The 22321-nt window shown below is 37.2% G+C and overlaps 1 protein-coding gene across 2 annotated transcripts in view; it reads right to left on the bottom strand.

The window, feature by feature from the left end:
- Positions 1-10630: 10630 nt before the first annotated feature.
- The window catches only part of Khc (kinesin heavy chain), a 721767-nt gene continuing 710076 nt past the window's right edge, over positions 10631-22321 (bottom strand). For both annotated transcript variants that reach the window (XM_076184928.1, XM_076184929.1), the window contains 5 exons: positions 21303-21435; positions 20167-20355; positions 19223-19358; positions 17668-17768; positions 10631-13287 (listed from right to left, as the gene is read on the bottom strand). In XM_076184928.1, coding sequence (XP_076041043.1) covers positions 13267-13287; positions 17668-17768; positions 19223-19358; positions 20167-20355; positions 21303-21435 — 580 coding nt within the window. In that variant the 3' untranslated portion in view covers positions 10631-13266. The remainder of the gene's footprint in view (positions 13288-17667; positions 17769-19222; positions 19359-20166; positions 20356-21302; positions 21436-22321) is intronic.

Genomic DNA, 22321 nt, shown 5'->3' with positions numbered 1-22321 from the left:
TGTCTTGTCGTGACCAATATGCACTAGCACTCGGTGTGGACATGGTGTACTAATAACGTGGTAGTCAGTGGATATGCCTAAACCTTACCTCGTGCGTTTGGCAGTGACGGAAGACCTCCATCCACTGCCCTCTATTGGCGCCGGGAGCGGACAGTTTGATGGTTTGCCCGCTGAAACTGCTCGTACAAGGGCAAAGCCTTCGTGCCCGACGGACACTGCTCGACCGTGTGGACGTGGCTTAAGAAAATGAAAAGATAGTAGTGTATAAACGAGGGATTTTGCCATTGGGTGATTGAGCGAGCGATTAATTGGCGGTCTGTACTTAGCGGGTTTGCTAACTTTGCTCGCACCTCACCTCGTGCGTTTGGCAGCGATGTCAGCCCTCCATCCATCCACTGCCCGCAAATGGCGCCGGGAACGGACAGTTTGATGGTTTGCCCGATGAAATTGCCCGTTGTCGAGCAAAGCCCTCGTGCCCGGCGAACAGTGCTCGACCGTGTGGACGTGGCTTAAGAGACGTAGTTGGGGCAGAGGGACGGAAATGCGGAGACAGGTGTGAAGAGGGGAAGGTCCATTTGTAGGGAGTATAGGAGTCCAAGTGATCAGAAAATAGTGTATTTATGGGGAAGTACTTAACGTATGTCGTTACTAGACCAGATGTGATGGTGTGGTGGAGCGTGCCTCTCCGGGACTGCGTGGCACCCCCAGTGGGCCAGTGGGTGATGTGGTGGGGGCGGATGTACTCGAGGAGAGGCAGCCCACTACGAGACGTCTCCTAGGGCAAGGTTTTTGGCGTTGAGATTTCCCATTAGATCACGCCGTGAGACATTGGTGGTGGTGGTGGCAGAGATATTAGTTTTTCCTGGAGCAGAGTAAACATTGCAGAATCATAACTTCCCATTGCCTATGGATATCTCAAAGAGTTGAAATGTCATGTCATCATGGGTAGAGTAGCGCAAGAGTTGATGGGGGATGGAAAAATGAATGTAACTAAGACCATTCCTATCATGATGGACATACGAGACGTAGCCTGGGAGCGGGGTTGCCTCTGTCCCAGGATCATGACGGCCAACAAAATATTCTCGGATAAATGTAACTTGTGGTTGGCGGCGACCTACATTAATTTTGAGGAAAGTAATCTTTGGATAATTGTTGATGCCACAGGCATTCCAAGTGATGATGTGAAACCTCATCTTGCTGGCGAAGTCTACTTTTGGGTTTGCAGGTGGCTGGCAGAGACGATGACTTGGAGGTGGTGTCACTTTGAGCCGTGTGTCGTTGTGGCTTGATAGGTATTTGGGCATTGATCCTTGCGAACCAGCTGGTGAGGGCCTCCATTTTCTCGGATAAGGTGGTGACAGTCCTAATGACGACTTGGTGGGATTCGACGAGCGAGGCCAGGGTGCGCTCAGTGAAGGCTTGCTGTGTGGTAAGGCTACCAATGTGAATTTTAATTACGCCAAACCTCGTTGTAAAAGCTGTACACCGTGCCGCTAGGTTGGCAACGACCTCGCGGAGGACAATTACTTCCAGTGAGTCAGGCACGTTTGAGAGTGATAGCGGTGGGACGGCTCTTTGGTGTGACCGAGGTGGTGGTGCGTCTGTAGTCTGGGAGGTGGCCACCCGAGAGCGTTTCGTACACCCGTGCCATACATTGACCCCGGGTTTGTGTCAGCGGGGGGCATTTCCACATGGATGAGTTTGGAGTGGGAGTGGAAGGCTGGTCAGCTGTAGAAGCATTATTAGTGATGGTGGGGTGAGAGAGGTTGCGGTGTGGGCAAGTACGGGAGTGATGAGTGCCTGCACACAATCTACACTTGTCAAAGGAAGCACAACAATACCGAGATACGTGTCTCACACTCAAGGATTTAAAACACCAAGGCTGTTCCTCTTTTATCCTTCGAAACTCGCATGGTGGTATGCAAGGAAGGAAGCTGAAGTGATATTCTGTAGGCGGTGGGTGAGGGAGGCTCCAGATGACAAGGCAGTTGATGGATGTCCCGTGTTGGTAGAAGCGGCGCACGCTGTATGCGCCCGGAAAGTTTTAGCTTGGGACGGGTCGGCAGCGACAGGCTAGTAGATGACGAGATACGTGGGGGATTTACGTGGCCTATCGATCGAGTCCTGAACATTACGGTTCAAATACTCACCCTTCGTGACACTCTCTATGATCTCAGCACGTTTTCGTGAAATATAGACATAACGAGAGGTGACAGAAGACATTTTCACCTCAGCCAGCTCTGGATCGAGGCTGCATGACTTGGTCATTTCAGCAAACCAGCGAAGTTTGGTATGCACGGTCGGGTTCTCACGGAAGATGAGTTTAACATAAGCAGTTCTGGGAGCAAAAGCAGGAGAGTTATTTGCAACAGGGAAGGCGAACTGTGGGGGTGAAGGTGAAGAGGGGATTTACCGGAAGCCGTGAATGAAATTTCTTGTCGTTTTTGAATGACTAATAAGCTGGAGAAGACGGTTAACTCGTGTTCGAAGTCTTGTCCACGGGTTGCATGGTGGCGGTGGTGTGGGTGGGGTTGTGGGTCGTGGTGGTGGAAACGGCAATGGTGGCGACTGCGGTGGCTGAGGTGGCAGTGGTGGTGAAGGTGGGCTGGGTATCAGGGAGCAGTGACTGCCAGGAAATGGGACCAACATGTTGCTCGTGCAGAGACAATAGAGGCCAATGCTGCTCAGTGATGTCCTCGTCGTCACTGAGAACGAGGTTATCAGTATCGGTGAAGGTGACAAGTACAGAATAAACCATACTGTTTCGGCAATATGGGGGATAGAATGTAGGCAACTGGTGCTAATGGGGGTACAATGACGTAGGTATGACGTTACATGTCATACTCCTCGTGCTGTACAGGCGGTTGAAGCACTGGGCAGGAGGGTTTTGACCAAGGATAGGGTTTTCTTATGGCAAATATTGACTAAGTCCTATAGCCCTCAAAATTACTTATACCACAAGATTGGGGCTTACTGTTATGCTCTGCTAAGGCTATAAGACGGTAGCTCGCTAGATCCTTTATAATTTCTTCGAAATAATAGGAAGTCAATTGCGGGTATACTTCTAGAGCCAATAATGGCCGATCGAGAGGAGATGGAAAAAGAGAGGAAAAGAGAGGAAGAGAGATGCATATAGATATAGAGAGACTGGCTATTTCTTTGATGTATTGTATAATTTCCCTCAATTTTTCAGTTAATTCTCATTTCCAGTACCAGAAGGAAAACAGTGGGAAATCTTTTTCATCCCTCAAAACCCACAAGGCTTTTAAGAAGATATAACAGACTGTATTTCTTTATTAGTATCGCAAACACTAAACAGCAGATGATAGTAATCGTGATTATGATAACAATAGTAATAATAACAATGAAATCAGTGTGGTCACTTTCAAAAATCATGAGAAAATAGGTCATGTAACGGATGTCGATGAGAGAGGCGTGTTTAAACGATGAGGACTGAGTGCCAGCATGCGACACTCATACATTTAAGTCTAGGGGTGACCATAGAAAATGGGGGCTTATAATCATACATATACGTTCAGTACATATACGTGTGTATATGCTTACAAATATATATATATATATATATATATATATATATATATATGCATAGCCTATACACAATTGCAGAGATCATCTAACTGTTTATCATGCGAAAAAGAATTATTTCGTGATGGCATGAATAAAACTATTTACCAAATGACCTATAATTGAACATGAAAGCATACAGGGGACCATAATCAAAATCATGAGACTGATAATAAGAATGTAATGTCCAATGAAAAGTTACAAAAATAGCCGTGAATCGTAATAACATCAGCGATCCATGAGATCGTCTGTAAGTAATCTTAATGATAAGAATAATAATAAAGATAATAATGAATGCAATAATAATGATTACATTGGTACACTGGTTTGTTTATGATGAATGTAAACAGTAGGTGAATACCAATCGAGCTGTACATTACACTGGTAGTACATCAAGGAGTCAGTGTAAACATTTATACCAGTACAATATAATATAATTTGAATATACACCCACACCCACATTTATATATATATATATATATATATATATATATATATATATATATATATATATATATATATATATATATATATGTAGTGTAGCATGGAAAATTAGTTCGGTTATACAGCTTGGGCATAAACTCTATAGACCGCACTATTGCATTATGCATATTATGAGAAGCTTCTTCAGATGTACATTTTTTTTCTCCTATTTCTTTACTAACATGTTGCATTCTCTATTTGTCCGTACTGCATTTACAGCATTACACAGGTCATTCATTTTCCCTTTGTGTTGGAAAAAAATAATTGACTAAGATGCCAATAAGGTCCTTGCTTACAGAATATACTTATCGACTATGGAAGCATTTAGTGCTTCCAAGAGAGCATCAAATGCTTATGTCACTGGACTCTGGGTGTGTGTGGGGATGTAGGGGGTAATGGTGTGTGAAAGTGTGCAAGAATTCATCTTTCAAGCACACTAAATCATTAAAACATAATTTCCAAGGCTATGGAATCAAAGGGGCAGTAACATTGTTTGCATAACTACTGTGTATTATCTAATGCATATTCTGTATATCTAGAACAAGTATCAGTTCCTATTTCTCTACTAGTTCTGAGTGTCAAGCAATAATGTTTGATAGTCAAATATCAAACAAGAGACTGGTCACAGGTATCATCTTAAAACACACATTATCTTCTGCTTACTTAATGTTATATAAAAACCTGAATGCTCTTAAGTAGTATTTGTCTATCTTTGTGTTAATGTTAAGACTAGTTTCCTGGTCGCATGAAATATACGAGGGACAGATCATTTGCTAATGAACCTAGATTATTATTTACTTACTATTCTTTGTCATATCAAACCTTTTCTTTTATTCATTTATTCATAACTAAGAACCCTGCATCATTGCAAAATTCCCATTGGGAAAAAAAAAAAATGGAAAAAGGTGCAGAAGCGATGCTAACCATAAATTAAATCACAGAGAAGGATTTAAAAAAAAAACTTCCAGTCCTTTATACATATTACTTAAACTCCTATACAAAAAAAAAAAGTTTATGGTACTTGAAGAATTCATTACAATCCCCTCCACTTGGTGACTCATTTTTTACTGTGGCTTATCTTAATAGACAAATGAAACTATCTAATACTTCTTTGAAACCATCACTGGTGGTTGAGTACTTGCTCAATACCAAGTATGATTATTGGTACCTTCATTGTAGGACTGTCAGTCTAGTGACAATATGGTTTGGGCGAGTTCCAGTTACCATTGAAAGTTTATCACACTCAATTTGGGCTGTGAAAATCCAAAAGTGAAAGAAGGGAAGAATATACAGACAATGATACCTAAGATGGGCTTTTTCTTAGGACAGCATTTGTTGGGTGGACGATGTTTCATTTTTTATATCAACTGTAACCTAAACTGACACATGGTCATCATCTACTAATTCAACTTAGTATTACCATCAGGAATCTAACATTAACAAAGAAATAATGCCCAACAGCCCTTCATAAATAAGAGAAAGAATAAATGAAGGAAAATTTGAAAAAAGAAAAGAAAAATAATTAATAAAGAAATGAACATTACAATTCATTTCATGACAACAGCTGATTGGCTGAAGATTTTTCTTTAAATTGAGTTCAGCTTTTCCTAAATCCTTTGAAACCGAGTACAGCTTAGCTTTTCTCTACACTACAGACCATGTAGATGAAAATTGTACAAGATTTGATAAATACAGTGTACTTGTACTTGCACTTAATCTCCAGTCACTTCACTAAATGAAATCATGTATCATTTCCTCTACAACATACCTTACTTACACTGAAGCCCAACCAGATGTCACAAGACAAAACCAACCACTAGTTAAGCTTGAGTCCTATCACTGAAACTTTTGATATTATAGAGTTGATAAATGTTATATCTGGCATTAAAGGATATTTCTTCACCTACTGTTGGATGGACAAAAAGTTTTATGTGCATGTATAAATACTGTCAGACCTTGCCCAACATAACTTCACTGTGCACAAAATTTCATGTTTACACAAGTAGGTAAAATATCCCAGCATTCTTCATTTGCCAAACACGACCGTGATTCACGATGGCATGATTTGAATAGTCTGCTGGGTCGTGTTGTGCACCAATGTCTGGAGAGCGTCTGAGAACCTAACCTATTTTTTCTCATAAGACCTGTTATTTGCCCAACATGAATTTTGTCCTGGACGATGGGCTAAGGAACCTAGCACTTGTGTTGGGCGAGGTCTGACTGTACATATCATAAATACATATATCCATGTATGTGTTAGCATACACAAGTCCAACAATACTTGAAAACAAAGCCAATCCAAAGTAGACATCATATCACAGTCTGGTGATTTGTAATTCATAACAGCACATGCTAAAGGATGAAATATCAATGGACTTGAGGGAATGCCGCATGTACTACCTGTTTCATTACTGTTTTCAGAGTGTCTTCATATTTAGCACTGGATTGTTTTGTCCCTCCTTGAATAGTTATAATGAAGGTATTACAACATAATAGGTATATCCAATGTTGGTAATCCTGGCTGGGGAACATCTTAAAGCTCTCTGTCATTGCTTATAAATCTGTTTTCGGTCCCATCCTGACTGGTGACATCCAATTGGGTTTTAGGAAATGCTTCTTGTATAAACCTTAAAAGAAGTTGAGGGTTATCAAGTTGCTTGGAAAACCAGCTCGTGTAGGTTTCTGTTTGGCTGCCATTGTTTATTTTCAGAGTTCGGTCCTCTTCTTCAGGTGGAAGGTAATCTTGAGAGTATTTTGGTTGTCTTCCCTGTATATGCTATTGTGCACAACATCTCTTTAATGAGCTTCATCATATAACATACTTTTCGATGCTTAAAGAAATGTAATACTGCTGGAAAACACAATACATATCTAGCAAGAAAAAGAGGTATTGAAATTAGATAAACCTCCCATAACTAAATTATTAAAACAAGTACAGTCCACTGAGACTGGATGAAAGCCTTAGGCTTTGTGTGGTGATAACTGCTACCTTGATCTTCACTGACTGGAAACACATAGCCCTTCATTGCCTGGCAATGGTTCTCAAGCATTTCCATGTGCGGCAAATTCAAAATAAGTTGCAACTACTGCAACCTGAAGAAAGCTGCACCCATAATATTGGAATAAGCCTTGAAAATGGGAGCTTCAAATGATGGAAAGAACGAGAAAGAAATAAAAGAAGTAGAAGACAAAAAAGAAGAAAAAAAAAAGATGAAGAAGACAAAGAAGAAGAAGAAGAAGAAGACAAAGACGAAGAAGAGGAAGAAATGGAGCAAATGTTTATGTAGTCAGGCAGGGACACTCTCCAGCAAAGGGGAATATTTGTTTGTGTACATTCTGATGAAGATAGTTTCAAGATATATTCCAAATACTGTGGTAAATACACACAGAGTACTTTAATGGCATCTGTGGTACTGACAACATCATTTGACTCTCCTACCTGACACCACCACCACTACCACCACCACATGACAAAGTAGGTGAGGTGCATGTGACAGGAAGTGTGTAACTGTATCTGAAGTTGTCAGCTTTGCCCTGTGCACTTTGACAGTTAGAGAAAATAATAGTCACTGCCGGGAATCAGAGAAGAGTACAGGACTTGAAATCGCCGTTAGGAAGATGCAAGACCCCCAATGCCATCACATGAGAAATATATAATGTTTAACTCTCAACTTCATTAGTTCACATTTCCAAGACCGCTTTGAAAGATAAATTACCTAATACAGTCAGGGAAATTATCCTTCTTTTTGAACACTTGGAGACATCTCTGCATTCAAAAGGGAACCTCTTGATTGTTTGTCTAGAAAGGCTTATTATTATACTCTGTTTGAGCAAGTATGAGAAAAGTTCAACTTACTTTATGGCAATAGCTTAAGGTAACTGGTGAGAGCTGTTGCCATAAAGTAAGTCTAACTTTTCTCACAGCTGCCAAAAGAGAGTATAATCTCCCCTTTGGTCAAATGCTTATTTCATCCTGCAATGTATCAAAGAATCCGTCACCCTAGTTCTGTCCTGCAGGAAACCCACAGCCCCCAAGGAAACCGGTCACAAACACCAGTTCAACCTATGAACTACTCAGTAAAGAGACTTAGTATGGTTACCTGGAAAGAGCAAGTGCAGAAGCTCTATGTCTTCTGGCAAAATACACACTAGAAAAGTCCTGGCCTTCCCCAGCCCCTGATGGGAGATGAAGCTGAAAATATGTACTTGTATACATTTTCCCTGCTTCAGCATCTCCCTTTGTATCATGTTGGATCATTAAATAATGGTAAGATGACCAACTCCTATATTAAAGGGAGGGGAAGGATGAGATAAATTTCCTATACACATACATTCCCACACACAAATAAACATATATGTCTATGTATAAACATACACATATAACATGTATGTGTATATATTTGTATGTATTCAAATACACAAGGACCAAAAACTACAAGTAAACCCTAAATCCCATTATATATCATTACTGATAAATGCCAAGAAGTTCAGCATGAGTATCAATGCAGAATATGAAAAATGCATTCATGATATTAACCTGTGGAATCAATCACATACCAAAGATGTGGCCTAAAGCACAGGAATAGGATTAAGTGGAGACTGATGGTCTGAAGCCTTATGGTTAACCCCTTCAACATGGTAACATACTATATATATTTTGCTCTAGCTGGTGCCAGAAACCCATGCACATCCTTCACTTTCCATGGGTGTCGATTGTTCAAGACCACTTTAATCTGGATCCACTCGCCAGAACATAATCATCTTATATGAGCCATATGAAAATTTATAGATATGTCAATGACCTGAAGGGGTTGATAATTCAATGTACAATAGGTCCTCATTGAGAAAGAAGAAAATTCTATGATATTCATTACTGATGTTCCACTGAACCAACTCCCACACTAAGTGACTTCTGGGTAGATTAAATTTGGGGTGCATCTACCTAATTGTAGTGTACAGGAAGGGAACAACACTTGTTGGGTTCCGTTTGTGTGTATGTGTATATATATATATATATATATATATATATATATATATATATATATATATATATTCACATATATATATAAATATATATATATGTATATATATATATATGTATACATACATATATATGCATATATATATATATATATATATATATATATATATGAAAATAGCCATCTAAGGCATGCACCTATACTTACACATGCACTTGTTATATAAATCTCTATATATAAATCTATATATATAAATATATATATATACATATATATATATATATATATATATATTTATATATATATATATACATATATATGATTTATATATATATACATATATATGATTTATATATACATATATATATATATATATATAATTTATATATATGTTTTATATATATACATATATATACATATATATATATTTATATATATATATATACATATATATATATACATATATATATATACATATATATATATATATATATATATATATATATATATAATATATATATATATATATATATATATATATATATGCATATATATATACATATATATATATATATAATATATATATATATATATATATATGTATATATATATATATATATATATACATATATATATATATATATATATATATATATATATATATATGCATATATATATACATATATATATATATACATATATATATATTATACATATATATATATGTATATATATACATATATGTATATATATATATACATACCTGTATACATATACATTTATATATATATATATATTATATATATGTATTCATATATATGTATTTATATATATATGTATATGTATATATATATATATTTTACATATATATATATATATATATATATATATATATATATATACACACACAGAGGGCTTCTTTGACAGTGCATGCACGGCCACTCCCCCCTCCCCTCCCATTTGGGTCAAACACAATGCAGCAAGACACAGTACTTTCACAGCAAGGCTGCTTCATTTAATCGGTGACCCTCACCCTCTCTTTATATAAATAAGTTCATTTTGATGTTAGTATAGGTGCATGCCTTAGGTGGCTATATTCCTTATAAGATGGAAAAAACAAATTTGTATATATATACACACACACATTCACACATACAAGAGATCTAAAAAAGAATAGTTTCCCACAGAGAGTGGTGGGTATCTGGAGCAAATTGGACAAGGGCGTGAAAAAAACATACAAGAATTTTTTAACAAATTAACGGTAGATGCTGAAAGATACAAAGATGGGACACTACAAGCATAACTCCCTTCCTGTATAATACAAGTAGGTAAATACACACCTGATTTCAGAAGAAATCACTTATTCATTCCTCTAAAAAGGAGTAGATTTTCTCATTTTAGCATCAGGAAAGAAGAGCAGCTGTGGTTAAATTATTATAGTCATTCTGTATGTATGTATATATAAATAAGTATGTATGTATATATATGTAAGTATATATATATATATATATATATATATATATATATATATATATATATATATATATATATATATATTATATATATATATATATATAATATATTAAATCTGTGTTTCATCAAGTATTTTCTCTTGCTCGAATAATTCCACCTTTGAAGAAGACTTACAGAAAGTTCTGATTTATCTCGAGGAAAAACCAGTATTCAGGCTTCTGACTACAACTACATACTAACAATTATGTAAAAAATTCAAAGATGTATATCACGTACTTCTCCATTAAGATAGAACATAACTGGTCTACATAGTAGATGAAAAGACTGCCAAAATGAGACATAAAAAAGGTAGAGCTCTATGCAACAACAAAAAACTACTGAAAACTCATATATAAATGTTTAATATAAGATCCGAAGCCAGTGCAGATAACCATAAGAATCACAGTGCAATGATAAAAGCAGAACAATTCTGCATTAAAATATTAAATGGGAAATGGTGGGACTATGAAACATATAACTAGGATATGGTATCAATATCACTTATTATTGATATCATGATAATGAGAAAAGTAAAAATGAAAAATAATGCAACCATAAAACTGCAGCTAATGATTTAAAAAATAATACAAATCATACAGTATGATGGTGGCAAAATTATATTGATAAAACCAATGATTAAAAAAATGAGTAAAGCAATGAGCTTTACCAAGTAATGAACAAATATGTAAATATTCATCCTGGCCCTTATCATTAATCTTCACAACTGATGGTAATAATGGAAATTGTGACAGTGATAGTAAAAAATGCAAATGGAAACATTGTTTGCAATAACAATATCAAATTCATTGACATATGAAGAGAAACTTAAAATACCAATATAATCACTTGTGTTATCAAAGTAGTATCACAAAAGTAGCATATGTAGAAGTGCAGACAATGACAGCCTTACATGTTGTAAGGAATCATTGTCTAGGAAGGTGTTTCAAAGTACTAAACAACTGACTAAAAATACACATCAAATAACAAGCAAACTAGTTTTATAATAAATAAGAAAGACAAATAAATAGCACATGATCAGAAACATGACAAAGCAAATGGATGAAAAAACATCAACAAAGAAACGGTAGTTTATTAAAGGCAGTATGAAGAACTGATTGCACAACAGTATTAATGTAAATAAATTCGCCCAATAATTTTTGTGCAAAATAATGGAACTTTTGTGTACAAATGTCAAAAACACATGTATTTCCTGATACTTAATCTCAATCACTTTTATCACAACCATTAAAAAAAAAGAGTAAGCTACAGTTCCTCAATACTGCCTTGCACCTTAGCCTAAACATTTTGATATAATCTCGCATTGCTGTGAAGGCCAATATATGTATTGTGGAAAACATCGAACATGGGCTGACCCCACTCGCTTAGTTCTGAAATTTCCTTTGACAAATGCATTCATTAGTGGTGATTACATAAATGAGAACTAGACTGAACAATTTATTTAGTTATTTTAAATAATGATAGCTAATAAATTTTAAGCAAGCAACCTATGATTACTTTCAAGAGTATTCACACATGCTGAATGAGTACCATATCCTTAATATTTATTTTTTGGTGAGTTTCTTTGACTTGCTTAATATAGTTCACTTTATAGTTAACGAGATGTGTGCTATATGTACTTTATATGCAGTTTATCATGACATAAAACCAGACTAGTTCAGGTTATAGCTATAACAAATAGATATATTCTGGCATAAAAAATGTTTAAGTACAAATAAAACTGCTAGCATCGTTCAGTAAAGAGACAGACAGGTAGGTGGAGTGGAACTAAACAACTTGGATTAATTTGAGATTATATAGTGTAAGCATCTGGACCATTTTCATTAATATTATATACCTATACTCTTTCAAGTTTTACTTCATCAGATCCATCTATTTTCTTTAAATTTTCATTTCTTTTAACAAACATGACCAATTCATAAAAATTCAAATTGCGTTACTAAAAGTTTTTCTTACTTCCTTCTGATATCCCTGCAAAGTGTTGTCTAATATTTTCTCTTGTTTATACAAACAAATATTGCCTCTCTTCAGGTTCATCAATTCATGAAATAAAAGCATTTAAACTTTCTCTGATGAGCCATGAAATGCATTACCAAGCTATTCATTCTGACTACCAAAGCACTATGTAATGCAACAGTACACTTCTAGGACCCACACTGACTCTTATGTATATTATATAACCTTACTGTAATCAAAATACAAATATTAAGCTAAATTCAACACACCACAGTACCAAGATATACATAGTCATTTTACACAGTGAAGCGCATTTTATATGTAGTGAGTGTTTGTGCACATATCCATACTCGTTTATATGTATTCATGCATAAACATGTATTTATATATATGTATGCATATGTATACATACAAATGTATACATATATACTTACATGTACACACATATATATACATATACATATACATATGCACATATATGCAGCTGTAAATGCAGATATGAAAATTATCTTTATTATTATTACTACTATCATTATTGATGTATACTATAAACGAAATACGGATACAAACTAGAAAGCCACAGTAGCAGGGAGAGAGTACATGTGAATTGTTAGTAATCTTATTCTTATGTGGTGTATTCTTAATCAGTAGTCTTAACTAGGTTGTGCTTATATGTATTTTTATATATATATTTATATATATTTTCATCTAACATTAAGCTTTTCTTTCCTTCTCACAGAATCTTAAGTTGTTCCTGAAATGAGAAAGAAAAATACTTTGTGTTAGTCTATGACGTTAGTTGTGGAAAGCAGTTACAACCATTACCAGTAAATTCCATCAATGAAAATTCCCCACAGAAAATTACAGCCAAGACAGTTTCACCCAAGTAAAATTCCACCCACAATTAATACAAACAACAAGGGATTTCTTCCCCTTATAAGGGAGGTGGGAGATGGGGGGTGAGGAAGTATGTTTGAGAAAAAAATTGACGCAACCCAAAGGGATTTCTCCCCGTCTTCTCCTTTTCTGCATGAGGGGACGGAGAGGGGGGGGTCGCCAAATTCATGAAGCGGCTTTGCTGTGGATGTGCTGTGTCTTGCAATACTGCTTCTGACCAAGGGCAGTGGACAGGATGCAGTGATGACCTGTCATCCAGGAGGTGGCAAGATGGAGGGAGGAGGGTGGAGGGGAGTGGAATATATAGGAAATGGAATGGGTGGGAGTGGTTTCTATGGCTTTTTCTTTTTAGCTACCCCCCTGTGTAAGGGGGGAAAAGCCTTTGGTATATGTATGTATAAGGGAGGTAGCCAAAGTCAAAAGGAATAATTCCACTCCTACCCATTTCATCCCCACCCATTTTACTCCCATTCAAAACCCCTTCCTGTCTTCTTGGGTCCTCCTGGATGATGGGTCATCCCTGCATCTTGCCCATTGCCCTGGGTCATAAGCAATGCAGCAAGACACAACACATTCACAGCAAGGCTGCCTCATTTAATTGGCAATACCCTCTTGCAGAAAAACGGAAGACGGGGAGAAACCCCTTCAGGCTGGGTCAAAATATCACTCACATATAACCACTACCTAACCCTCTATTTCCCACAAACTCCCTTCCATGCATTACAGCATCATCCATATACAACCATTCTCCACTTATCCCTATCTTCTGTCTTCTCCCTTCCTTCCTCAACAGACATCCACCTCTTTCTTAATGTCCCTTTTACTCCATCCATCCATCTCCTCCTCTGTCACCCCCTCCTGTTCACTCCATCGATCTCTGTCTTTCACACCTCTTTTACTTATATTTCTTCACTCATTCTTTCCATGTGTCTAAACCATCCTAATACTCTTTCATCGACCCTATCTCCCAACTCAGTTTCCACCCCACATAAGAGAAGAAGAGAGGAAGAGTTTAAATGTATTTTAGATAAAATGTCTCAGAAGTATGGTAGGGGTTAATAGGCTGGATAGAGGGAGAAACATTTGATATATGGTAAGAATGGATGAAACATATTCAGACTTAAATTGTATTGCTTTACTTTAGATGGACAGAAAAGTTTCAGGAGTTAAAAACAAAAGAAAAAAGTTAAAGTTAATAATTTTATTGTATATTGGATAAAATGTACTTTGATGAAGGGTATGTGCAATGCCTTTCAGACACTCCTCAATTATTCTCCACTAGGTTTTTCACTCTTTTATGGTTGACTTTCTTCTTAAGCACTGTGTTAGCTATCATCAACTCTCTTTCTAAACACATCTCTACCATCAAATCTCCACTATGAATTTTAACTGGCACTCCAAACTTCCCAACCACTATATTTCTTGGCTCATCTCCTACTCTAGCACTGAGATCTCCTAACACTACTACATGGACATTCCTCCAAAAAACTCTATAAGCATTCATTTAAATCTGTCCAAGAAGCTTTTCTTTCCTCTACACTCTTCTCACTACCAGGCCCATATGTGCTTACAAAGATCCACTGGGTCTGCCAAGTTTGAAAGATGGAAGAGAAAGAGGTGATATGATTGCAGCATTCAGGTTACTAAGGGGGACATATTACATTGACAGAAGAAATCTCTTGATTAACCCCTTCAGTATGGGCCAAAATCTCGTGGGCAGCATTAGCTGCCAGACGTGCGATGTTGCGTCATAATACTCGCATTATAAAAAATAAAGTTACCGCTGTATTGCTCGTTCTCTTTCACCCGTGAATTTTGATAACCATAGAAAATATGATGAAGCCAGTTTACAGAGTATGGGGGTCAAGCAGGTACAACTACAATATATATAATCAAGACGCCAACATCGGCATCCTCGCATACCCACTTGCTCCTCATGACGCCTATGTAGGCATCATCGTATCGAAGGGGTTAAGAAAGACCACATGTCTAAAGGATGTGAAAGAAATATTTTTCCATATGGATGCATAAATACTTAGAATAGCCTAGAAAGTGATACAGCTCAAACTGGAACAATACACGAATTCAAATCTAATATGATATTTGGAGCTGTATATGGCTAAGTATGACAAATTGAAGAGTAGGAGATGGGACCTAATGAGCATTGCTCCTTTCCTGTATGATACAATTAGCTAAGTACATCTCCCATCCCAGTTGCACTGTCCTCCACATTAACCTTGGAGATATCTCCTTCCACTCCACTACACTTTCCTATCTCATTACTTACCAGCAGAGTCATGTTTTCCCTCCCTCACCCCCTCCTCACTCCCAACACCATCCCCATTACACTCCCAAACTCAAAATCACCCCTCCCTCATTACCTATATTTACCTAATTGTAGTATACAGGAAAGGAGCAATAGGTCCTGTCTCCTGTTCTCTAATTTTCTAACATACCTACACTCAAATTCATGTACAGTTCCAACTTAAATCTATATCCTTGATTTCCAATTATCATATCTAGATTTGAACACGTGTATTGTTCCAGCTTGAGATGTATCACCTTCTAAGCTATTCCACATATTTATGCATCTATATGGAAAAATGTGTTTCTTCACATCCTTTAGACATGTGGTTTTTCTTAATTTAATCCTATGACTTAATTTACTTAATTTACTCCCATGACTCCCATGATAATTTACTCCCATGACTCCCATGATAATTTACTCCCATGACTTAATTTACTCCCATGACTCCCATGATAATTTACTCCCATGACTTAATTTACTCCCATGACTCCCATGATAATTTACTCCCATGACTCCCATGACTTAATTTACTCCCATGACTCCCATGATAATTTACTCCCATGACTTAATTTACTCCAATGACTCCCAGGAGGTGCCAAGAAAAGAGGGAGGGAGGAGGGTGAAGGGGAGTGGAATATATAGGAAATGGAATGGGTGGGAGTGGTTTCTATGCCTTTTTCTTTTTGGCTACCCCCCATGTAGGGGAAAAAAGCCTTTGGTATATGTATATATGTACTCCCATGACCTCTTAAAGCCCTTCCATCTTTAATCAGGAGATCTCTTCTGTCAATGCAATCTATCCCTTTTAGTGACTTGAACACTGTAATCATGTCACCTCTTTCTCTTCGATCTTTCAAAGTTGGCAAACCCAGAACTTTTAGTCTTTCCTCTTATGGTTTATCTGTCAGGTTGTGGACCAGTTTGGTTACTGCTCTTTGTATACTCTTGATCTTGCTTATATCCTTCACTCTGTGTGGGGACCATACTACTGACACACATTCCAGTCTTGGATGTATCAGGGTTTTGATGAGTTTTTTCATCATCTCTTCATCCATATAGTGGAATGGCACTTTAATCTCCTGCAAGGGTTTGTATGCTTCTCCCACAATTCTGCTAATATATCTGTCAGATGACAGATTGTCTTTCACCAACACTCCCAAATCTTTCTCCTCATTTGCTTTTGTAATGGATTCACTTCCCAAGGAATAATTTAAGGATTACCTTTTGCTGCTATTGCCCATTTCCAGTACTTTGCATTTTTTGGTATTGAACTTAATTTCCCATTCTTGGCTACATGCAAAAATAGTGTCTAGATCTTTTTGCAATGGCCTACCATCCTCCTTGTTTTTCATTCTTCTCATGACTCTTTTGTGTCATCTGCAAATGTATAGCTTGTTGTTCCTTCCATTGTGTCATTGACATAGACAAATAACATTGTTGGTGCAAGCACTGAACCTTGTGGAACTCCGCTTGTTACTACTCTCCATCTTGAAATCTTATCCTTTACTACTGTCCTCATATATCTTTCCTTCAAAAAGTCTTTCATCCATTTTAGTAGTTTGCCACTCAGTCCTCCAACATGCTCTAATTTCCACATAAATCAACTGTGAAGTACTTTATCAACTGCCCTCTCTAGGTCGAGGTACATGCAGTCCACCCACCTCTCTCTTTCTTGCAGCGCATTAATCACTCAAGTAAAAGCTTGATGAGGTTAAATTGTGCAGGTGAGAGTACTATACCAACCCAAACTAATCTGCCTCTTAAAGTGAATCTATCCTACTACAGAACCCATTACTTTCCCTATGAAAATAACCACCACTTATATACTTTATGGCATATGTACTGTACATACACCTTTCTTATACACTTTCTCACCTTCAGACTCTTGAACAAATACAATTCAAAAACACAATAAATTTCAGTACTCACAGGTGTTGGGATGGCTGAGTGGGATGCTGGGGCTGCACCCATCATCCCCATTGCACCCGGACGGGACAGCAGGCTTGTTGGCCCCGTGCGGATTGGCTTGGCTATGGAAGCAAGATTGGAATAGATTAGAGTATTCCACTATAGTGTCCTTCTCATCTACTGGTGAATATGAGGGTAATAAAATGTTTTGCTTTCAAAAATGCAAAAATATCTTTCTTTTGACAAAGGGTATCTATTATTTCTACTGTTGTACAATGAATTTACTTAGAGAAAAATTTTATGATATTGTACAAGGCAATTCTTCCTTTTCCTCCATTGTCATACAACGGAATTCTTTATCAGAAGTTTTCTCACTGTACACTCTATCTTTAAGTCTTTAGGTACCTCCAAAACACAAACTAATTTGCCTATCCTTCCTATTATTAATACAGATTCACCTCTTATTCTTTTCATTTCTCTTAGCCCTTTCCCTACTTTTCTTCCTATTCCCATTCCTTTTCCTCATACTTTTTTTTTCATCTTTCTCTTCCTTTCCCTTTTACTCCTTATTTTTATAATTTTTTCCTCCTCCTTATACTGTTCCTTTTCTGCCTGCTCCTCTTCCTATTATAACTCTTACACTTCCTCCTCCTACTCTTCCTATTCTTACCAGTGTGGTTGCCATTTTAAAGACTCAATATTCCTCTTCCTCCAATTCTTTCTCCTACTCTTCCTCTTCTCCTCCTTCAGTCCTTCTTACCAATGAGGTTGCCCTTTTAATGACTTGTTCTCCCTCTTCCTCCAATTCTTTCTCCTAATCTCCCTTTCCCTCCTATTCCATTTCTCCCTTTTCCAACCACTCCTAATCCTCCCCCTACTTTCCCTTTTCTTCTTACTCCTCCTCTCTCTTTCCCTGTTAACCCTTTTATAGTAGGTTTCCCTTGGCTGAATAAAATCATTAAGTGACAGCCACTGTATAAAAATGACTGCCCTTGTTTTTCACGAGCAATAAGGAATTTTGCCGAGTGGGTTAGAATGTCACTATTAATGGTGGAGGTCGAAATGACAGCAGTTAGAACACTGTTGCTGGTGAGTTGGACTGAAGTTACAGTTCATTAAATTCCATGCTACAAAATCCTCTGTAAGAGGCATTGTCATAGCTTCCTGATTGGGAAAGTTTCTGATGTTAAACTGAATAAAATATATAAACATGATTGCAATTGTCCTAGGGTCAACCATACTCATGTCTTTTACTTCTCTATTTTTCATTCTCTACTTGTTTCTTTTCCTATCCTACCTAATCCTCCTACTCTTACTCATCTCTACTCTCTTACTCAGCCCTATCTTTGTATTTTCGATATACTACCTCATTTTTCCCTTTTTTTCATTTTTTTTCATACTCTTCCTTTTCCTTTCTCTTCTTTTCTTCCTCCTTCTCTTAGTTCTACTCTATCTTTTTTTTACATCTTCATTTCTTACAGGTAATTTTTTCCAATTCTTCTTCCTCTTTCTCCTTTTCTCCTGCTTTCTTTCTTTTATTTTCCTCATGCTCCTTCATCCCCTCCCCCCTTCTTACCGATGTGGGCGCCATGTCCACGCCTCGCCAGGTTCTTCTGTCTGACAGCCTCCTTGATACGGTCTACCTCATACTGGTACCTCTTGCGATCCCTCATGGCGCCCTCCTTAGCCTCCTTCAGCGCAGTCTCTAGGGCCTGTGGAAAGAGATCGGGTCAGTGAGACGTACAATCTTATCTAAAGAAACACCATATGAGAACAGAGTCTTATTAACACAAGATTTAACTTGTTACAGCTTTATCACTTGATAAAGCTATAACAACTGCAACTTCATGCTAACAAAGGCTCCGTCCTCACATGGTGGTCATTTTGATAGACTTGTCAGTAACTGCCAATTTCATACACATTCAATCTTCCTTGCTTGATAGACATTCATCCAATAACACCTTTCACTCCATCCAACCTCCTCATCATTCTTGGATTTCTTCCCAAGTTCTGTACAACCACTTCTACTTCCCATGCTCTTTTTGCTGGTCTTTCTTCACTTATTCTTTTGACATGCCTAAATCATCTCATATACACATAAACATATGTATCACAAAACATACACTCCTTAATAGACTGCCAGATTCTATATTTCACCTGACTCTCCCAGAAATCAACCAAGCAGATAAACAACTCCCAAGATTTTAAATAATTCCCACAAAGCAGCACATGGGACTGATAGGGACACAAACCTATGCAAGAGTCCTCGAAGCCAGCCCACCTAACCACCTACCCCTTAAATCACATCACACAAACACAGGCCACTAAATGCAAAATGAAAACAACTCCAGCAGCACTCTACTCACACTTCAGTACATGAATTTAAATTTTGGTATAATAATTGGAGAATAAAAGGCAGGACCTAATGAGCACTGCTTCTTTTCTGTATACAACAATTAGAAAATTACATCCTCTCCTCCATCTCCTCCTGTACTGTCCTCTTTCTGCCATGTTCCTCACCTTCACCCTCTCCATGGTTGCCCGGAGTCTCTTCTCCAGCTTTGGCAACTCGCAGCGGAGATCTGCATTGTCCCGTACCAGTTGCTTGTGGACTTTTGTCAGCTGGTCCAGATTATTCTCCAGGAAACTGATCTTTTGCTTCTGTGCAACTGAACCTCCCAGTATCTCATCATCTTCCCCAGCAGCAGACTGTGGAAGAAGAATCATGTGAAAAGATACTGTCAACACTATATTCAGAATGGATAGGAAAAAGGAAGAGAAAAAATGAGAGGATGGTCACAACAAAAGAAATGGCATGACAATGCTGATACCATTCACATCTTTAAAGGATGGCAAAGCATCAGTGTCAAACTACTACATGATAATCTTTAAAAGCATAAAAATACCAACAACAACACTTCAACATTGGGCCAGACTATTTTTTATTCATTGGGTCATAGGACTGCTGACATTGGAAAACCCTAAATCAAAATAAAATAAAAACTGGCAAAATTACTCTTTTTTTTCACTTAACTGCCAACTAGTTAAAAAAAAATTAGCCTACTGTTTGTGCCAGACATGCAAAACTTGGTACATACAATAGCTTCTGTGCTCATCAGCCTGGGCAGTGAGAAGGTATAAATGAAAAAAAAATTGGGGAAAAAAAAAAAAAAAAAAACCTCTGACATGACATCATGGTCTCCTTAAAGCTTTATAAATAAATGTCTTCAGGGATTTTTTTTTTTAATTTGTTATTATTTTCATTTATTTATTTATCATTATTGTTATTATAAACATTTTTCCCTCCAACCTATGGGGAAGGATTCGTGGTTCCCATAACTCAATGAATAAAAAGTTTTTATATGAAAAAATGACTTCCTTAAATCTACATCATAGACTTCCAGCATCCAAGATTTCATGTAATTTTCCAATTATCTACAATAAGGACCCTAATAATTTACTATAGAATTCAATGAGTGGCTGCCCTACAAGAACTTTTCTATAATCTTTATTCATATGAATGTAGAAATACTCATAATAATAAATTTCTGTGTGAAAGGAAGACAGATCTAATATCTTTGCTGTTTCATAGGTCTTTCCCAAAAGTACTCAATTACAGTATATTGACATTTTTGTTGCACACTAAAGTCACTTACCCGCTTGACCCTGGCTTGTAGGTCCTGCACGAAGAGCTTACGAAGACTGTGTAGTGTCTGTAGCTCCTTGACCACTGTTTCTTCGAGACCCTTGAGATCTTGATGGGCCTGCTCACGACGGTCATTCAGCATTCTGGGACAAAGAGGGTTAAAATAGTGAGTAAATCAAGGCACATGAAAATATAAAATTAGTTCAGTTATTTTAGCTCTCTGGAACCATAACTGATATACCTCATCATTCCAGGGCCTTCACAACCACAACCATTTCCTGAAGGTCAATTAGCCAGACATCTTTTCTAATATAAGGATAATATATTGGTTCTAATGGGGAGAATGCCCAAGAAATAACTTAACACATCACAAACCAAGCAATGTGTAAACAGGTGGTGGGAGAGGGGATCCAGTGGAGGAGAGGAAATTACCTGATACCCACAAAAGTTCTGTCTTCGTGGTAATAACAACTGTAATATGGTTACTATACTTATTTTACTTCCTGTCCCCACATTGTGCTCACTTATGTATATGTCAGGTTTCCAGACATAACCTGCCTCTTCAAAGTCATTACCTGGTCTGTTTATCTTGACCATCCTCATCTGTTATGTCAATGTGCCCTTAGCCCAGGCATCACCTTAAATTCTCATAATTGTGATAATTTTAAAGTACCTGGCCTTAGTGACAATAAAATCTGTAGAAATCTGTAGAATGCATAATTAAGGGGTACAGGTTGTCAGTCTCAATAAGGGGCACATTCCATATGCCTTATGGGACATTTAGAACCACAGACATCATTTAAAGAAGCCCTAAATCTGGGAAGACTCCTATCTCTTGCCAAATGTGATGTCTGTGATGAGATGGCTTCAGTTAATATGTGAAACAATTTAACTGAGGATGTGACACTTTCACTACATTTTATAACTTTGTTTATTTTAGTTGGTGCTAGGCAATTTTATTCAGCTGAAAGAAACCCCCACAACTTGTGGCCAGGTCAGAGGGAGATTAAAGGAATTAGTGACGGAGTT

This window comes from Oratosquilla oratoria, chromosome 5, assembly GCF_046742065.1.
Source record: "Oratosquilla oratoria isolate Oo_2021 chromosome 5, ASM4674206v1, whole genome shotgun sequence".
NCBI lineage: Eukaryota > Metazoa > Arthropoda > Malacostraca > Stomatopoda > Squillidae > Oratosquilla > Oratosquilla oratoria.
Note: the sequence above shows the minus strand (reverse complement) of the source record. Positions and strands in the feature narration are given on the sequence as shown.